Source organism: Drosophila serrata, unplaced genomic scaffold, assembly GCF_035046125.1.
Source record: "Drosophila serrata isolate PLE 108 unplaced genomic scaffold, ASM3504612v1 contig_241, whole genome shotgun sequence".
NCBI lineage: Eukaryota > Metazoa > Arthropoda > Insecta > Diptera > Drosophilidae > Drosophila > Drosophila serrata.
Window position 1 is genome coordinate 3421142 of NW_028257139.1, and position 15126 is coordinate 3436267.

At 40.6% G+C, this 15126-nt stretch overlaps 2 protein-coding genes across 2 annotated transcripts; both read right to left on the reverse strand.

Annotated features, from left to right (window-relative positions):
• Nucleotides 1-357: 357 nt before the first annotated feature.
• Nucleotides 358-12728, reverse strand: sra (RRM_RCAN_like domain containing protein Sra). The gene is made up of 2 exons (XM_020958069.2): nt 12430-12728; nt 358-1907 (listed from the first exon to the last, which is right to left on the reverse strand). The coding sequence occupies exon 2, from the start codon at nt 1899-1901 to the stop codon at nt 1002-1004; it is 900 nt and encodes a 299-aa protein (XP_020813728.2). The 5' UTR covers nt 1902-1907; nt 12430-12728; the 3' UTR covers nt 358-1001.
• Nucleotides 12729-13321: 593 nt separating this feature from the next.
• Nucleotides 13322-14323, reverse strand: Hr83 (nuclear hormone receptor 83). Its single transcript, XM_020958206.2, has 2 exons — nt 13594-14323; nt 13322-13533 (listed from the first exon to the last, which is right to left on the reverse strand). Exons 1-2 carry the CDS (start codon nt 14219-14221, stop codon nt 13322-13324), a joined length of 840 nt encoding a protein of 279 aa, XP_020813865.2. The 5' UTR covers nt 14222-14323.
• Nucleotides 14324-15126: the final 803 nt, after the last annotated feature.

Here is a 15126-nt window from a genome sequence, read left to right on the forward strand (position 1 = left end):
CAAAACTTTGCTTTAATGGGTATATTTGATACCAAAATACCTTCCTCTGGAGCTAAATTTGGCCACGAGAAACCTGCAATGTTTTGGCCAACTTTCGCTCAATTAAAGGCTACGTCCTCACCCTCTTTTCAGGTGAAGCTTCGAATTGCAGTAGCCTTGGCAATTATTTTTCGCAATTTCCACGCAATTGCACTATGGCATCAGTGGGATTTCCAAAGTAGAGCCTTCACTCCCTGACCCAAAGTTCGCTTTAAAGAGTTTTTTGTTTCGGTTTTTTCTGTTTTTGTTTCGTTTTTTGGTATTTTGTTTGTTTTCTATTATTTTGTTTTTTTTTTTTTTTTGGTACATTTGAGAACATTCATTTCGAATTTGAATATATTTCTAATTTAAATTTTAACTACACGTAGGCATTATACATTTATATACGTATGCATGTCCGATATCTGATGCGATACCGTTCGCTGGCTTAGAATTATATTAACATTTACATAGAAGGTATAATAGTAGTAGCTTTATGTGTGGGATTTCGGATCGCTGCTCTCGATAGAGCCTCTCTCTGGCACCGATTTCCCATCGAAGGTACACAGAGATAGAGATATATGTTTGTTTGTGGTTAGCAGGTAATCCATCCAGACGATATTCTTAAACATAGACTCAATATCGAGAGATAAACACACATATAGAGGCGGTTTGCCAAGAACATGAACGCATGAACTCAGAGAAGCCAATTTCGGGGATAAATGCTACACTTGATGGGTTAGGGGAAGGGCGGTAAAGGAGTTCGAGTGCCTAATAATACAAAACATACGCGAACGTAGCTAAATTTATGTATGTGTAAATTAATCACAATTGAATCGGAAAATATTTACAAAAAATACTCAATCAAAGCCCCAACCGGAACGGTCCCCAACGGTCCCAACCCCCTTCGTTTTGGATGTACAACTCAGGTTTCGATATTCAGCTTCCATTGAGCTGCTTCGTCTGATCTCTCCATGTCCTCATTATGCCCGCTCCGGACACTTGGTCTGGACAATCGGCGCCTTGGCTGTGGCCAGACCTGGACCTCCGCCTCCTTCGGGCAGCATTGCCGTGTGCACAATGATGGCCGGCTGGTCCTCGCTCTGTGGGTGCAGCTCATGCGATTCGCCGGGCGTCAGACTGGCCAGGGCGGCCAGCAGATCATGGTTGACCAACGGCTCACCCTCCTCGCGCGGCTCCCAGCCGGCTGGCGGTGAGGCGGGCGGCGAGATGAGGAACTGTTTGACCGGCGCCGGTGGCTGCAGATTCTTGTTGCTAACCGGTGTCACCGGCTGTGCGAAGTAGCAGGTGATGACCGTCTTCTTGTTGAACTCATACTGATGCAGCTTAATCCTCGCATTGGCCGCCGCAATGGCATTGTCGTAGTTGACCCTCAGCCGCCGGAAGCTCCTTAGCCACTGGAATGTGGCCGATTCGCTGAATGTGCGAAAGAGCTCCTCCATTGCGTGCTTCAACTCCTGATTGGCGAAAACCTCCGAATGAATGTTGGTCACGATTATCGAGGTGGGCAGGTCGTCAAACGAATCGGGATCCACTTCCGGTTCCGTGTCGCTGTCCACGGCCGTTTCCGGTGGCAGCGATGGATGCTGACTGGGCAGACCATCGGCGGCATTGATGTAAATGTCCTGATCCGGTGACAGTTTGTCTATGCTACCGCCCCCGCTGCTATTCTGTGTGGACTTCAGCTTGTGGCTCTTGGTGTTGCTGCCGCTGTTGTTATTGTTGTGATTGCCGCTGCGCGGTGTTGCTGGTCCACTGGCCGCTTCACTGGCTTTGCCAGATCCTGCATCAGCATCACCAGCGGCAGGATCAGGCGGAGCACCGGACGATGCATTATTGTTGGACTTGATGGCTTCCGACATGGCTGCCTGAAAATGCAAGAAGACCGGTTAGATGGAGGGTTCATAAAATAAGGAGGATATAAATATCTCATATACAATTATTAGTGCAGTAAAAACTAGCTCCGAAAAGATTTCCGAATTAAAATTAATGCGGCTTAATTATGGTGTCCGGAAAACTTAGATTTTTCAAATAATAGGTCTGTTTTTATACCTTTTTGCTGGGTATAATATAATTCAGAAGTATAAATGTAAATCTCATATACATTTTTACCACGCTGGAAGATACGTAGTAAGCCAACCGAACCTATTAAAAATCTCTTCTTGTTAAGCATTTCAATTTTAATTATACCCAATTAATTAAAAGTCTATTCTGGTTAATTAAATCAATTAAAATGCTTAAAGGTTGGCTTTCACTGCTGCTAAACGGGTTAAAAAAAGACAATAGTCACACGGGTATATTTATAAAATGAAAAGCTAGAATTCAACAGTAATTGCATTCAACAAGTTCGTGACATTTTACAAAACACAAACTGTCAGTTGGCCAGGCTTCCAAATATTGCTACAAAAAAAAGAACGTAATAAGAAAGAAAGATTGGGAAACAGTGTTTGCAAATTAATTCCATTCCACACCCTTCCCCACTAACCCAACTACGTAAACAAGGCCCGAAGGGTGTTGTAAGTAAACACAGTTATTTACGTAACACGGTTACAGCAAAAATTTCGAGCACGATGCGAGGACAATAAAAATGGCTTGGTCCTTGCACAACTACGAAACCTACAACCTTCGTAAAAACTACGAAAACCGAAAACTACAGACGTGTCTGAAGTGCGGGAAAGTAGTGAAAGCGAGTGTGGGGGACGAGGTCTTAAGTATCGACACGTGAAGCTAATCAATAGGTCTACGAGGAGCGGGAACTGCCAAAGAGCAGGGGAAGAGATCCGATGGTGACGCACTGTTGATTCACAACTGCTCTTGATTTTATTGTTGGGAAGTGGGGAAGGAGCCAGACGGCTGATTAATAGTGGCGAATTCTTTTTGTGAATGAATGAATTGGTTTGGAACTACTGGCGCCACATTTGCTGGCGTCATTAGGACAGGAACAGTGACGTGTGTCGGCTTTCGCACCTGTGACCACCGACACGTAACCTCAACCCGGCTCCAGCACCAGCACCAGGGAATCCGCCGCCGTGGGTTTTATTTTAATAATAATTGCCCCGACGACGAAGCATACTAGGCGCCTCCCATTTGTATGCTATAAAAATAGCATTTCTCTTAGACGTTTATTGCCACCCATGAATCAGCAATATGCAGTGAGTTAATTATATGCCATTTACCCCCAGGAAAGTGAGTTCTCCTTTCCCCTCTCTAATGGCTATATGCAAATGGTTATTTGCGTCGCTTTTGGGCAGACAAAATTGGCTTGGGAGAAATTTGCAATAAAGTTTTTACGAGAATCGGTTGGGGATAGGTGCATGGAGAGGTAAAAATATTTGTTTTGAATTCATTAATTAAAATTATGTGCATACATTAGGGTCAAAGTTTGAATTCAACTTTTTTCATGGTTTTTAATTAGAGTTCTGGCTAGGATTGCACATATTTATGAAGATTATTAGTTAAAGAGCTTAACAGTATATTTAAGTTTTATAAAGACATATTAAGTAAAATCAAAAAACTACACAAAAAATGCCCATATAAAGATTAGCAAAAACATATATAATATAATCCCTTTAAGTTTTTAATTACTCTAATTATAGTTCTACAATTTTATAATCTTCTGCTCAGTTATGAAAAGTTTACTTTAAGATTTGTATCAGTTTTAATCACTTAAATCGTGCTCAAAGTAAATGGGTTTTGTAATTTAATTAAATTGCAGCACCCTTGTTTCTGATAAACCATCTTAAACGCTCACTATGCACTCAAAAAAATGAATAAGCACTTGAAAGGTTTGACAAGGCCAAGTGTCAGGGGGGTTTTTTTAAAGCGCGCCAGACGCCACTGGGGGCACCCCTTTCCCCTGAAGGATATTTTACTTTCTCTTTCCAGGGCTTTTTGTTTTTTCTCTTTTTTGTGTTGGTTTTCACCTCAACGCAGCTGAGAGCTTGGCTAACAATAAAAACAAAGGCTAAAAAAGAAACCCCAACGACGAGTTGATCTATTTCCGGATGATTGATTTCCTCGAAAAGGACACACCCACACAATTGTTACTTTTGTGCTTCGGAACGGAAGTGGAGATGTTTAAGCTGGCTGTGTGTGTGTGTGTGGGGGGAAGAGGCAGTGGAAATTTAAAGGGAAAATACCGAAGGGAAACTCGTTCATGACGTGTGCACTTTGTTTGCCAAGGGTCTTGATCCCAATCTCTGGGGAGCACGAGGACGCTGGCAAATGCAAGTCAGCGTAAACGAGCTGCTGGCATGCAAATCGCAAAACGTGACGTCATTGTTTCTGCACGCAATCCACATTCCATGTAAATTAGAAAAACAAAAAGAAAAGCAGGCCTAGCGCACTTTACACTAGACAAAAGTAGCTCTCTTAGACCCGCCCCTGCCGTGGTTTCGACACGATGATGAATTGCTTGCCGGTCGTTAGCCAGCGACCTTCACTCATTCATAATTGCTGTCATCATTATATCAAGTGGGTCGTCCTCCCAGCCAGCACCCAACCATCTAGGCATCCATATATCCATTCATTCAGCCAGCTATCCAATCCATCCTTCAGCCCATCCCGCCCTGAGAGACTTTGCAGACTTGGCCATAAGTGGCCAGCATGTATGTCACCCCAAAGGCAGGCAGGAAAAGGAAGAGGATTCCTTTAAGTTTCCATTCGAATTTGGTAGAAAATGAAATTAAATTTAATACTCTCTTCCTAATAAAAATCTATAATAATTAAAGCTTACTTTTGTGATTATTTAACTAGACATTCTAGGAGAGAATGGCTTACAACCTTTGACCTTTGAGAAAACCAATTAATTTCTGTTATTCCTAGAAATCGAGTCAATCATTCGATAACACTCCTTCCTGGAAGTCCCCGCTTTTCCCCTTAAGTCCTTCGGTAAATTAACAAAATGTAATTGAATTCGAAATGCAAATGCAAAATACACAGCCACTCAAAATTGATCTCGCGTGTGAATGTTGAATTGCAAATGTGAGCCACGGGTTAATCAGTTTTGTGTGGCCTTATTTACTTTATCGTCTGGTTTTCGTGACAAAAGGCGAAAACCCCGATCCAGTCTCCAATGGAAGCTGCAGTTTTATGTTGCTGTTGTTTGCCATGCGAAATATGCAAATAGCACGAGGGGAAGATTAATTTGATTTTCCACTGCATTTTCCAACTTTCCCTCAACACGGATATTTGCGATTGATGTGTACCATCGCTGCTGGGAATTTAATTAAATCGGTCCTGTGGGTCCCCTGAGCCAGTGTTTGTCGAGCTCAACGTGCGCGAGGTTTTGTTATTCCAAAAGCCTTGCGGTTTCCCCTGTTGAGAGGCAAAAGCCTGCAAGTGGCATCTAACGCTTGCCACATGTCGACATACATTGCTGCACGCGGAAACCCTCTAAGCGTCAAAGGTCAAGAGGTTCCCAGCATAGGTGTCCTGAAATTCAAACTTATGCAGGAGCAAAGCCAAGTCTAGGCGTGAAACTTTAGCACAAGGAAGCTTGAGCAGGGATATAAATTGATTCCTAATTAGTTATGGAACTCTCCTTTGTTTTCGGTTTTAGCTTATCGCTAATATTGTTGTGCAGGCGCAGTAATTTCCGGGTAATATACATCAACCCCGTGGCTGCACATCTGTAATTGAGCTTCGGATGAAGCGACAACAACTCCGCTTTCACCACGGCTGCTGTGGCAAGATATAATTACAGCCAAAGGTCATAGGACAAAGGTCTAGGGGAGGGGGGCCTCCACATGGTTGGCGGTTTTGGTTTTGCGAACAAATGACATTGATTGGCGGGTCATTGATTGGTCACATCCCAGCATCCACCCACCATGTATACAAAATGCAAAGTGGTCCCAGGCTTTGGTTATAAATCAGCGAAATTCTGTGTCCTTTAGCTTCACATAAAGTTATGTTTAATAAATAAAATAGCCTGGGAATATTCCACCTTGATATATGATATGTATAACTCAATTGAGGGATTAATTATGCTCAAAGTTAAGCCTTAATTTGCCTTTCAGTTGCACTGTACATGATTTTTTTCGTACAGATTACATTCAGGGTGACTAATTCAATAGGAAACTCTGAACGAACTGATTTGTGGGTTTGTTTCGTGGACTCATTAAACGTAATCCCCTTGACCAACACCACAGCAGCCCAGTGACTACCCACCTCCGTAACCAAGGGGCGTCACAAGGGGCGACTATATAGTTGATACTGTTGATATTGCGACCTTTGGTTAGGCATTAGCATCCATCCACACAGTCCCAGCATCCCAGCATCCCACACTCCCACTCCCACTCGGCTCTCCTAGAGCTGCGGTGAGCCCGGGGAATTCACTGAGTTGGCTGAATTTACCTTTGGCATTGCATGACAATGTCAGGTTTTCGTAATTACCCGACACTTCCAGGCATGAACTGTTAATTAAATCATTCACACACCGTTGGGTACACACACACACTCACCACAATGCATACGTTGTGCTAGAAAACAAATTTTTCGCAGCAGGTAAATATGAGAAATGATTTTTTCCCATTTACCCGATTGAAATGGCCTACCAAAAAATATTTGATGCAGAAAATTCCAGTCATTTCGAAGCCGGCCTTCGGCTGGTAATTGTAAAATTTCAATGAGGCCCACACACACACACACACACACACAGTGTTGTCAAAGTTGAGCCCCCACATTTCCCACTGCAAACTTTCGCAAATTGGATTGTTATCACTCAAAGTCCTTGGGCGATTTTCCGAGGAGTTTTCCCAGACCCAGCCCAGCCCCTTTGTTGTCGCCTGTCACTCGCAACTGTGCACATCTGTACATCTGTCTCTGTGTGAGCCCGTCTTGTCAACGCTTTGACACCAAAATAGTTTTGGCCAACTTAGATATGCAAAAGCGATTTATATTAAGAGCAGCCGCCCATCGGCACTATATGCTGCCGAAAGTCAGTAGCCATTTGCCTTTTAAGGGGTTGAGGGACCGAACTAGTTTAAATTCGTTTTTCTAATGTCTGGATGTGTGTGTAAGTCCTTTTTCCTTTACAATTTTCATTAAATTATGGGAAAATTTAATCACTAAAAGCTTTTTATTTAAGTCGTTGCCAGTACTATTTACTTCTTAAAGTATATAATAAATACATGAGAACAAATGTGATTGAATTTCAAATGAAACCGTTTAGTTATTTACTGTGATTAGCTCTTTAAATAATAATCTATAGATTATATTATTATATTTTCAATTACATATTTTATTATTTTTTTCGAGCTTAAAACAACGGATTGAAATGAATGCTTTTTTGGATTAGTTATGAAATTTTTAAACTTTGATTTGTAGAACAAATTTTTATATAAAAATATAGTTATGGGTCAAAGAATGGTATAATGATTTTAGCCAGAAGCTTGAAACTCTACGAAAAACTCATTTCCGATCCTATAAATCATATATATTCTTGATAAGAATCAACAGCCGAGTCGATCTAGCCATGTCCGGTCAAAAAATAGGTTTGTGAAATTTTTTCGAAAATTTAAAATTTTATAAGGGGTTACATCATTAAAATTGCCAAAATTTGACATAAAATTAAATTTTTTAAATTTAAAAACTGAGTATGCAGATTTGTTAATCGTTTAAAAATTAGCATAGAACAGCTTTCCGAATTAAAATTAATGCCTTTGTGGCGTAGTTATGATTTTTCATTTGTCATTTTAGAATAATAATAAATGTCGTTTCAATGCGAATAGTTTAATCTTAGTCATGATCGATTTCTGGTTCTATTCTACATAACTACTTCCTACTTTGCAAAACTGCAAGTGAGTATAAACTTTGGCTATCTGAAGTTAGTTTTCTTTCTGTTTTTTTATAGTTTTCTTTTCTGTTCTTTAAGGGTCAATGAAAATGTAAAGGAAAATATGTAAAGTGGCTCTTCAACAACTCAAGAGCCAGGTTCTTAAACGGAAGGGGGACTCTGCCAGACAGGAAATACCAAAAAGATGGGCACTTAAAATATGTTTATACTTAAATATATTATCTATTGAAGTGAACTCTTCAATATTATTTTGAAACTTGTTAACTAGTGCTAACGTCAGTTGGTCAAGGAGTTAGGTTCAACCGGTTAAAACTCGCTGGCAATCGTAAATCTTGGCCACGGTAGTCCCCACTGGCCCCATCTTATCACCGCCGAGGTTTGGTCCCCACTGACGCACACCAAATGGACGCATCTAGGTCCCCCCCTTGCTTTTTTCCCCTCCCAAAGATAACATTTGGCAGCGCCTATTGTCGGTAATTGAGACGTTTTACAGCCCCTGCATGCTCCCCCAGGTCCGAATTGATATATATATATATATGTATATAGCATATATAGTCGATATGCCAATCGGACCGTCGATGTGTTAAGTGAGTTAGGGGCACTTTGCCTCCCGGCCGACCTGACGTCAGTGCAAGTGCAGTGAGCTCCAGTCGAAAACCAAGCCAATTGACGAAAGCGGTCTGTACTAAATTCATCAATTGGCAAGCCCCGGAAAAAAAATGGAATCGAAGGCAAAGAGGCTAGAAAACACAACAGAAATAGCATAGAATGGACAACGCAGAAGCGACAACGGCAACACGGCGTTTTTGGGAGGGGAACAAAAAAGATGATTTGCTTTTATTTTAAAAATCGTTTCATTTATTTTGCGTCAGCAGCGAACAGCGCTCAACCGCTCAATGAGGAAACGCTGCGTATACATAATTTTTCTGGGCAAATATACGCACTCCCATATCATCTGTCCGCCGGCAGTCCGAATCCAATCAAAAGCATAGACGGGTGATCTTTCCTTGGCCCGGACACACACGGAAAACTGTTTGATATGCCTTTTTGCAGGCTCTTTCAAATGCCTTGTTTTCGAGTGCTTGTGGTTCTTTTGGTAGCTAATCGTTATAGTTCTAAGACATTGTTTTCGAAATCCAACTTTATCATTATTTCTATGGAAACTAAATATATATATTTTAATCTGTTTTCTTTTATATACCATCACGTTGTTGGTAGAAAAACACCACAACAAAGTGTGTGTTGTGATGACTTGTTATTGAGTGTTTTGAAGGCTAATCGGATTTTTTTTTAACTTTCGCTTTTTATTTTCAACTCTATCAACGGTTCTAGAGGGAAGTTCTTCTAAAGGCTTAAAATATGGATTTTATTTATATATGTGTGGGAAATAGAATTGTAGTTTTAACAGAACAGAATTTTACACAATTATTGACTTGGAATAGTGCTATATTTCTATAGCAATTAAATAAATAATTAATTTAATTTTTAGCTAGCACGATGGGCTGTGTATTCCATTGAAAATGATTTAACCTATTTGGATATAATAGTTTAATAGCTTAGGCACATTTATTTCCTAGCTAATAACTGCTCGAAACGGGTAGGTAGATAGTTGGTTCTAAGTTGGCCTTGTTTTGTTATTGCAAATAACTTTTTAATTCCCAGCGTTTCGTTGCCATGGCACTATGATTTACATAGACTGTGAACGGATTCACAAGTATTAATTTGTCATAATGTACTGAGAACCACGCCTTCTCTGCCCTGAAAATCCGAACAGCTGGCTGGAAATAGAACCCGGCTTGGAGAGATGAATCCGTCTTGGCCCCCAGACACGAGGACGCTGAGAATGGGGGATAGTCCTGGCACTGCTAGAAAAAAGGGACTAAGCCGCGCAAAGGTCGCTATGCAAAGCCAAGGTCGGGATTTACAGCCAGGTCATTGTGTTGTGTTGCCTAGCTGGCAGCAGAGGGATGCCCACGCAGCACGTCCTTCCCCTCCTGTCAACTGGCCGGGGTAAAAAATAGAATCAAATACATGGGGGGACAAGGGGGAACAACAACTTTCGCATTTTATTTGCATTTCTGAATTTATTGCCTTCGGTTTCTCTTGGGGAATTTTCGGGAATCCGACGGCGTCGCCGACAGCATTGCTTTTTGAACCAACCAGGGGCTTCTACAGTACCTCAAAGCAATTAAAATTACAAAAAAAAAAAAAAACGAAATAAAATAAAATAACCCGGGCAGTAGCAACAAAGCCACCGCAGCAGTGGCAGCAAAACCACCTCAATCCTCCTTTCTAATACGTCTTCATCTTTCCAGCCAAGGACTTGGCCACGTTTGAAATTCAGGCAGCAACCTCAGAGTTTGGGAAACCCAACAGTGGGTGGAATTTAATTTCAGAAAGCGAACTTCTTTGTAACGTCACTTATTCGGTGATTACCTTCAAGCATTTTCCTTTCAATGGACAGATATTTTAACAATTGAAGCCTTACAAAAAGTAGGAATGTGAGTTTAATTTTAACTTTATAAACAAAACGGAGCTCAGCTTAAATTAAAGGTAAACTACCTTTAACTATTTGGAACTAAATGTTACTTCAAAATCTACTCAGAAATTGTAGGTTACGTTTGTAAATTTGTTTAAATATTCCTTAAGATCGTACATACAATATATGACATGCACTTTTGTGTTACACAAACAAGTCGCACTAAAAACTATTTTAAAGTTTTCTTTTAGTTTATAAAATGTCCCACAGTGCTGCGGTTGGGAAAGTATGCGATAACAATAACATCGTAGGTGTTTTGGGGGTTACTGGGCTGTCAGTCACGGTCACGGCTGCACCCACATGCCTCCCTCCAATCGGAGTCCGGCAAACAAAGGATGCGGGACAGGACGACGTAGAGGACGGAGAACCGAGCAGAGCAGCTGATGGCCAACCGAAGAAGGAAAATTCAATAACAGCAACGCAGAAACAAGAACAGAAACAACAAATATTCAACACCCACGCAAGAGTAATGGGAGCAGTGGCAACAACAGCTGCTGCAGGATTGCTGATTGGGTGGTTCTCGGTATGAATTCGAGGACTCAAAGTCATTGGAAAGTAACCAGACACGCCGAGACTGGATTACTCTTTCATGGTAAATCACTTAAATCCAAGGCAAGTTCAACAGAATCTAGAGTTTCCCAAAAAATTAGGAATATATTAATTCCTGTAATAGGTACTATTTCCTTAGCTATATATTTAAGTGGGGTTACAAAATAATACTATATGACTGCGAATTGATATTTTTGTTAAGTGAGAACTGAAAAAGGACGTTTTTACCACTTGGTCAACATAAAATACAGCAAGTCATTAAAGAAACTACTGTTTTAGTTCTTCTCTTTTATATTTAAAGATAGTTTGGCAGAATAAACATTCCAGTGTTTTCTGAATTAGACCTTAAGACTTTGATAACAAATAAATTGTTATAAGAAAACAAGTCCCTTGAATTTGCATAATTAATCGCAAAAGGGGATTTTAACCTGACCGAGGGGCTCTCCCGAAAAGGGGTTCTTTTTGTGATTGAGATGTATTCTGGATATCGATATATAATTAGCGGAAATGGGGATTTAAACTAAACCAACGGTCTCTTCCGAAAGTTGGTTTTTTTAGGATTCAAATATATTCAAAATATATTTAGTAACATAACACTAAAACCAAATTTGGTATAGGTGAATTAATATTATTATTTATAATAAATCAACTTCACTTTAGAGTTCCAAATTGGATAAGCAATGGAAACTTTTTTCTACTATCTATGAAGGTTTATATGAAATTGTACCTTTATAGGTAATTTAGAATAACATGTTCCCACTATATAAATAATAATAATAATACTAGAATATTTATATAACAAGCCACACCACATAAAATCCTTCTGATTTTATCAAATTTGGTTTTCCAAAAATACGTTTGTTGAAATATGTTCATTATAGTTTCAAATTAGAGCGCATAGAAAATTGGCCTTTGCAAAGTCAGATTTCTTTTTCGTTTTTTTTTTTTATAGATAAGCTCATAAATTAATAAAACAAAAACAGTCTGTCAACATTTTAAAATATTTGTCTTTATAAATACAAACTATCTAATTATCAGCTTTAGTTCCCGATTTCCAATACTTTCAATTTCTAGTTAGCTGTCGCTCGAAATTTAAGGGTATACAAAAAGTGTATCAATAGTTTTGTTGATGTTTTTAGCACGGACTTTTTTTTGTCGGCAAATGATGGCGTGTGTACAAAAACAAATGAGCAAGTGGCGTGGGTAGCTGCGGTGTGGGGGTGTTTTTTGTTGCGCTGCTGTGATAACCTTGTACTTTACTTGTGATAAAAACTATTTGGTTGTTTCTGCTGCAGCAGCGGCTTTTCTCGGAATGTTTATAAACAAAACAAAGAGAGGCAAGAGACTGAGATAGAAATAGGAAAGGGGCGGGCAGGGTGGTTCGCCGCCGTCACCACCACCACCGACAACAGCAACAATTCGCCCATAAAAGTCAGCTGCTGCGGCGGCTGAATTATGTAAGAACTATTTGCAACATACATATCTCTTTATGAATCAATTTACTCACCCTTTCTTTATAAACAATTCGGAATTTAGAGACTAATTGCGACGCGCCCCCTCCTCAGCGTTGGTGATGTTGTTGCTGCGGCTGCTGCTATCCGGCGAAGGTGCTGTTGTTGTTGTTGGCAAAGCAAAGGAAATCTTCGGGTGCAGAACGTGCAGAATCTTCTGGTCTGCGTCATTCGCCAAAGCGCGCGTATTTTTACCGAAACACAACCTTTCGCGACGAATTTTAAAAAATTTTTGTTTTTTTCAGCTTTTCAGTGGGACTGTTGTTATTTTTCCCAATATTGCGTTTTTTATTTTGATATTTTTAAATATTTGTGTGTTGGTCACTCTGAATTCCGAAGCTGTTATTTAACATTGGACATCTTAAATGTACAATATGACAATTTTACACGTTTACATATACATGGGGCAAATTCTCATTTGAAATATATCGAAAGCTTAAATTTCGCGCCAAGTGGCGTAAAAATAATAGAATATGTTCGACAATTTAAAAAACTCATAACTTAACCAAAAACGCATTAATTACAATTCGGAAAGCTTTTCTATGTTATTTTATTAGGTTAATAAATCTGCATACTCAATTTATAATTTTACAAAATTAAAAAATTTTGAGAATTTTTGAGGATTTAAATGATGTAACCCCTTAAAAAAAAATAAAATTTTGACCGGACATGGCTAGATCGACTCGGCTGTTGATTCTGATCAAGAATATATATGATTTATAGGGTCGGAAATGGCTCCTTCACGACTTCCATGCTTCTTACTAAAACTATAATATCCTGAAAGGGTATAAAAATTATGTAGCCAAAGCTACAAGCACACCTAATAATACTTGAAAAGATTCACATCTTATTTTATTGGTTAACTATTCTTATTTTTTAAGAAAATGTTCAAAATGTCTTCAGTAAATCGAATACCACGGTGCGGAACATGCAGGATAAGGCGCAGTCGAAGCGTCGCAGGCAAAGCTGTCTGAGGCCAAGAAGGAGCTGTCCGAAGCGCAAATAGTTTGACTGCTGCAGTGTGTACCGAGCCAAGGAGACCAGGGCCGCATTCGAGTGGCTTCCCAGGATCACAGCATACTCGGCATTGACAGCCAACTCTATATAACAAAGCGGAAATTAAATTATAAAGGCAAGTTAGCTTGAAAACATTTATTTACCCTTCCGGCACAGGATGAGCGTTTCCAGGAAGTTCAGTTCCAGCACGTCGGCCCTCAGCTGCTGTGCCTCAAAGATTAACCGCTTAAGCTGGTCATCACCACATCCATCCACCATAGAGCTTATATCCAGTGACCAGTGGGAGGCTCGCAGGACAAAGACTTCGCTCCACACCACCTGAAGGATAGCATCCTGCTGGCAGCGGTCCAGCAGAGCAAATTGCTCGTTAGCCTTCGCCTGGCGCAGGCAAGTGACCAGGATCTGGGCAAGGATCTGGAAGTGCAGCGCCTGTGAGTGCGGCGTGGCTGATGTCGTAGGCTGGGGCTGCGGAGGATGTCTTCGGGTGCCACGGTAAAGGGTCACCTGCTGGTTGCGTGGACCCCGCTCCTCCTGGACGGCGGCGGCGTTCATTCCAACGGCCAGACATCGCTGAAAGCGGCAGGAGGGGCACCAGTTCCTTCTCGCCTTGTCCACCACACAGTTCCCAACGAGAGCAATGCAGGCATAGCTGCTGCCCCGTCTTACGCTTCGCTTGAAAAAGCAGGAACATCCATCGCAGCAGGACACACCGTAGTGCTTCCCGGAACTCTGATCTCCGCAAACCGAACAGGCACTAATAATACTCGACATGGTCACCGCCGCCAATAAGAGTCGCGTCCGACTGAATCAGGGACCTATGAATATTGGCGGTTTTATATGCGAACCGGATGTCCCACGCCCGCAGAGGATATGCAAACCAAATACACTTGGAAAGAATGATGGGGGTAACAGTAAAAAAAAAACTTCTTAATATAATAAAAGGTATCCATAATTCAATATTTTCAGTCTGTATTTTTCACCTTTGTGAACTTGTTTCAGTTGGAAAAAATATTTACTAGATATAATAACAGATCTGAAAGATCTGCTTAATTTTTTAAGGATACAAGATTCCTATATACCATAATATTTTCAAAGTGTAGGAGTGCATTGTGCTCCAAGCGTGATTTGTGGTTTTCTGTTTGCCGGAGACGCTCCCGGCAGAGGCGTTGCGCGTCAAAAGTGACAATCACATACAACTATTGCCGAGCGTGTTAACAATTTGTAAACAATTATTGTTTTGCTCTGTGATTGGACGCGCGCTGGCCACTTCAAGTGTCCGCGCTGAAGTCCTTAGCGCTGACACTCCGTGTAAATAGCGAAGAGTCCTGGAGGGTGGAGCCCGGAATGGGGTGTAAGCGTGTAAGCTCACCTGGGTTTCAGATCCTTGCAATTCTACGGCGACTTGGGGTAATTCAACGTTAGCTGTAAGTCACAGTTAATGCGTTGTTATATTTAGGTAAAGTACTTTAATATTTGACACACCTTTATAAACATAACATTAGGTTGATTCGAATTCAGTTTCTAAATATCACAAATACATGGGTTACAAGGCTTTATTAACTTTATGTAACATTCTGAAAAATGAATATACAACGTGAACCAACATAATTTGCCAATGATATAGATTGCAAGAAAATAAACTTTGTTTTACAATAAGTCCTGCTGTATCCTTGAAT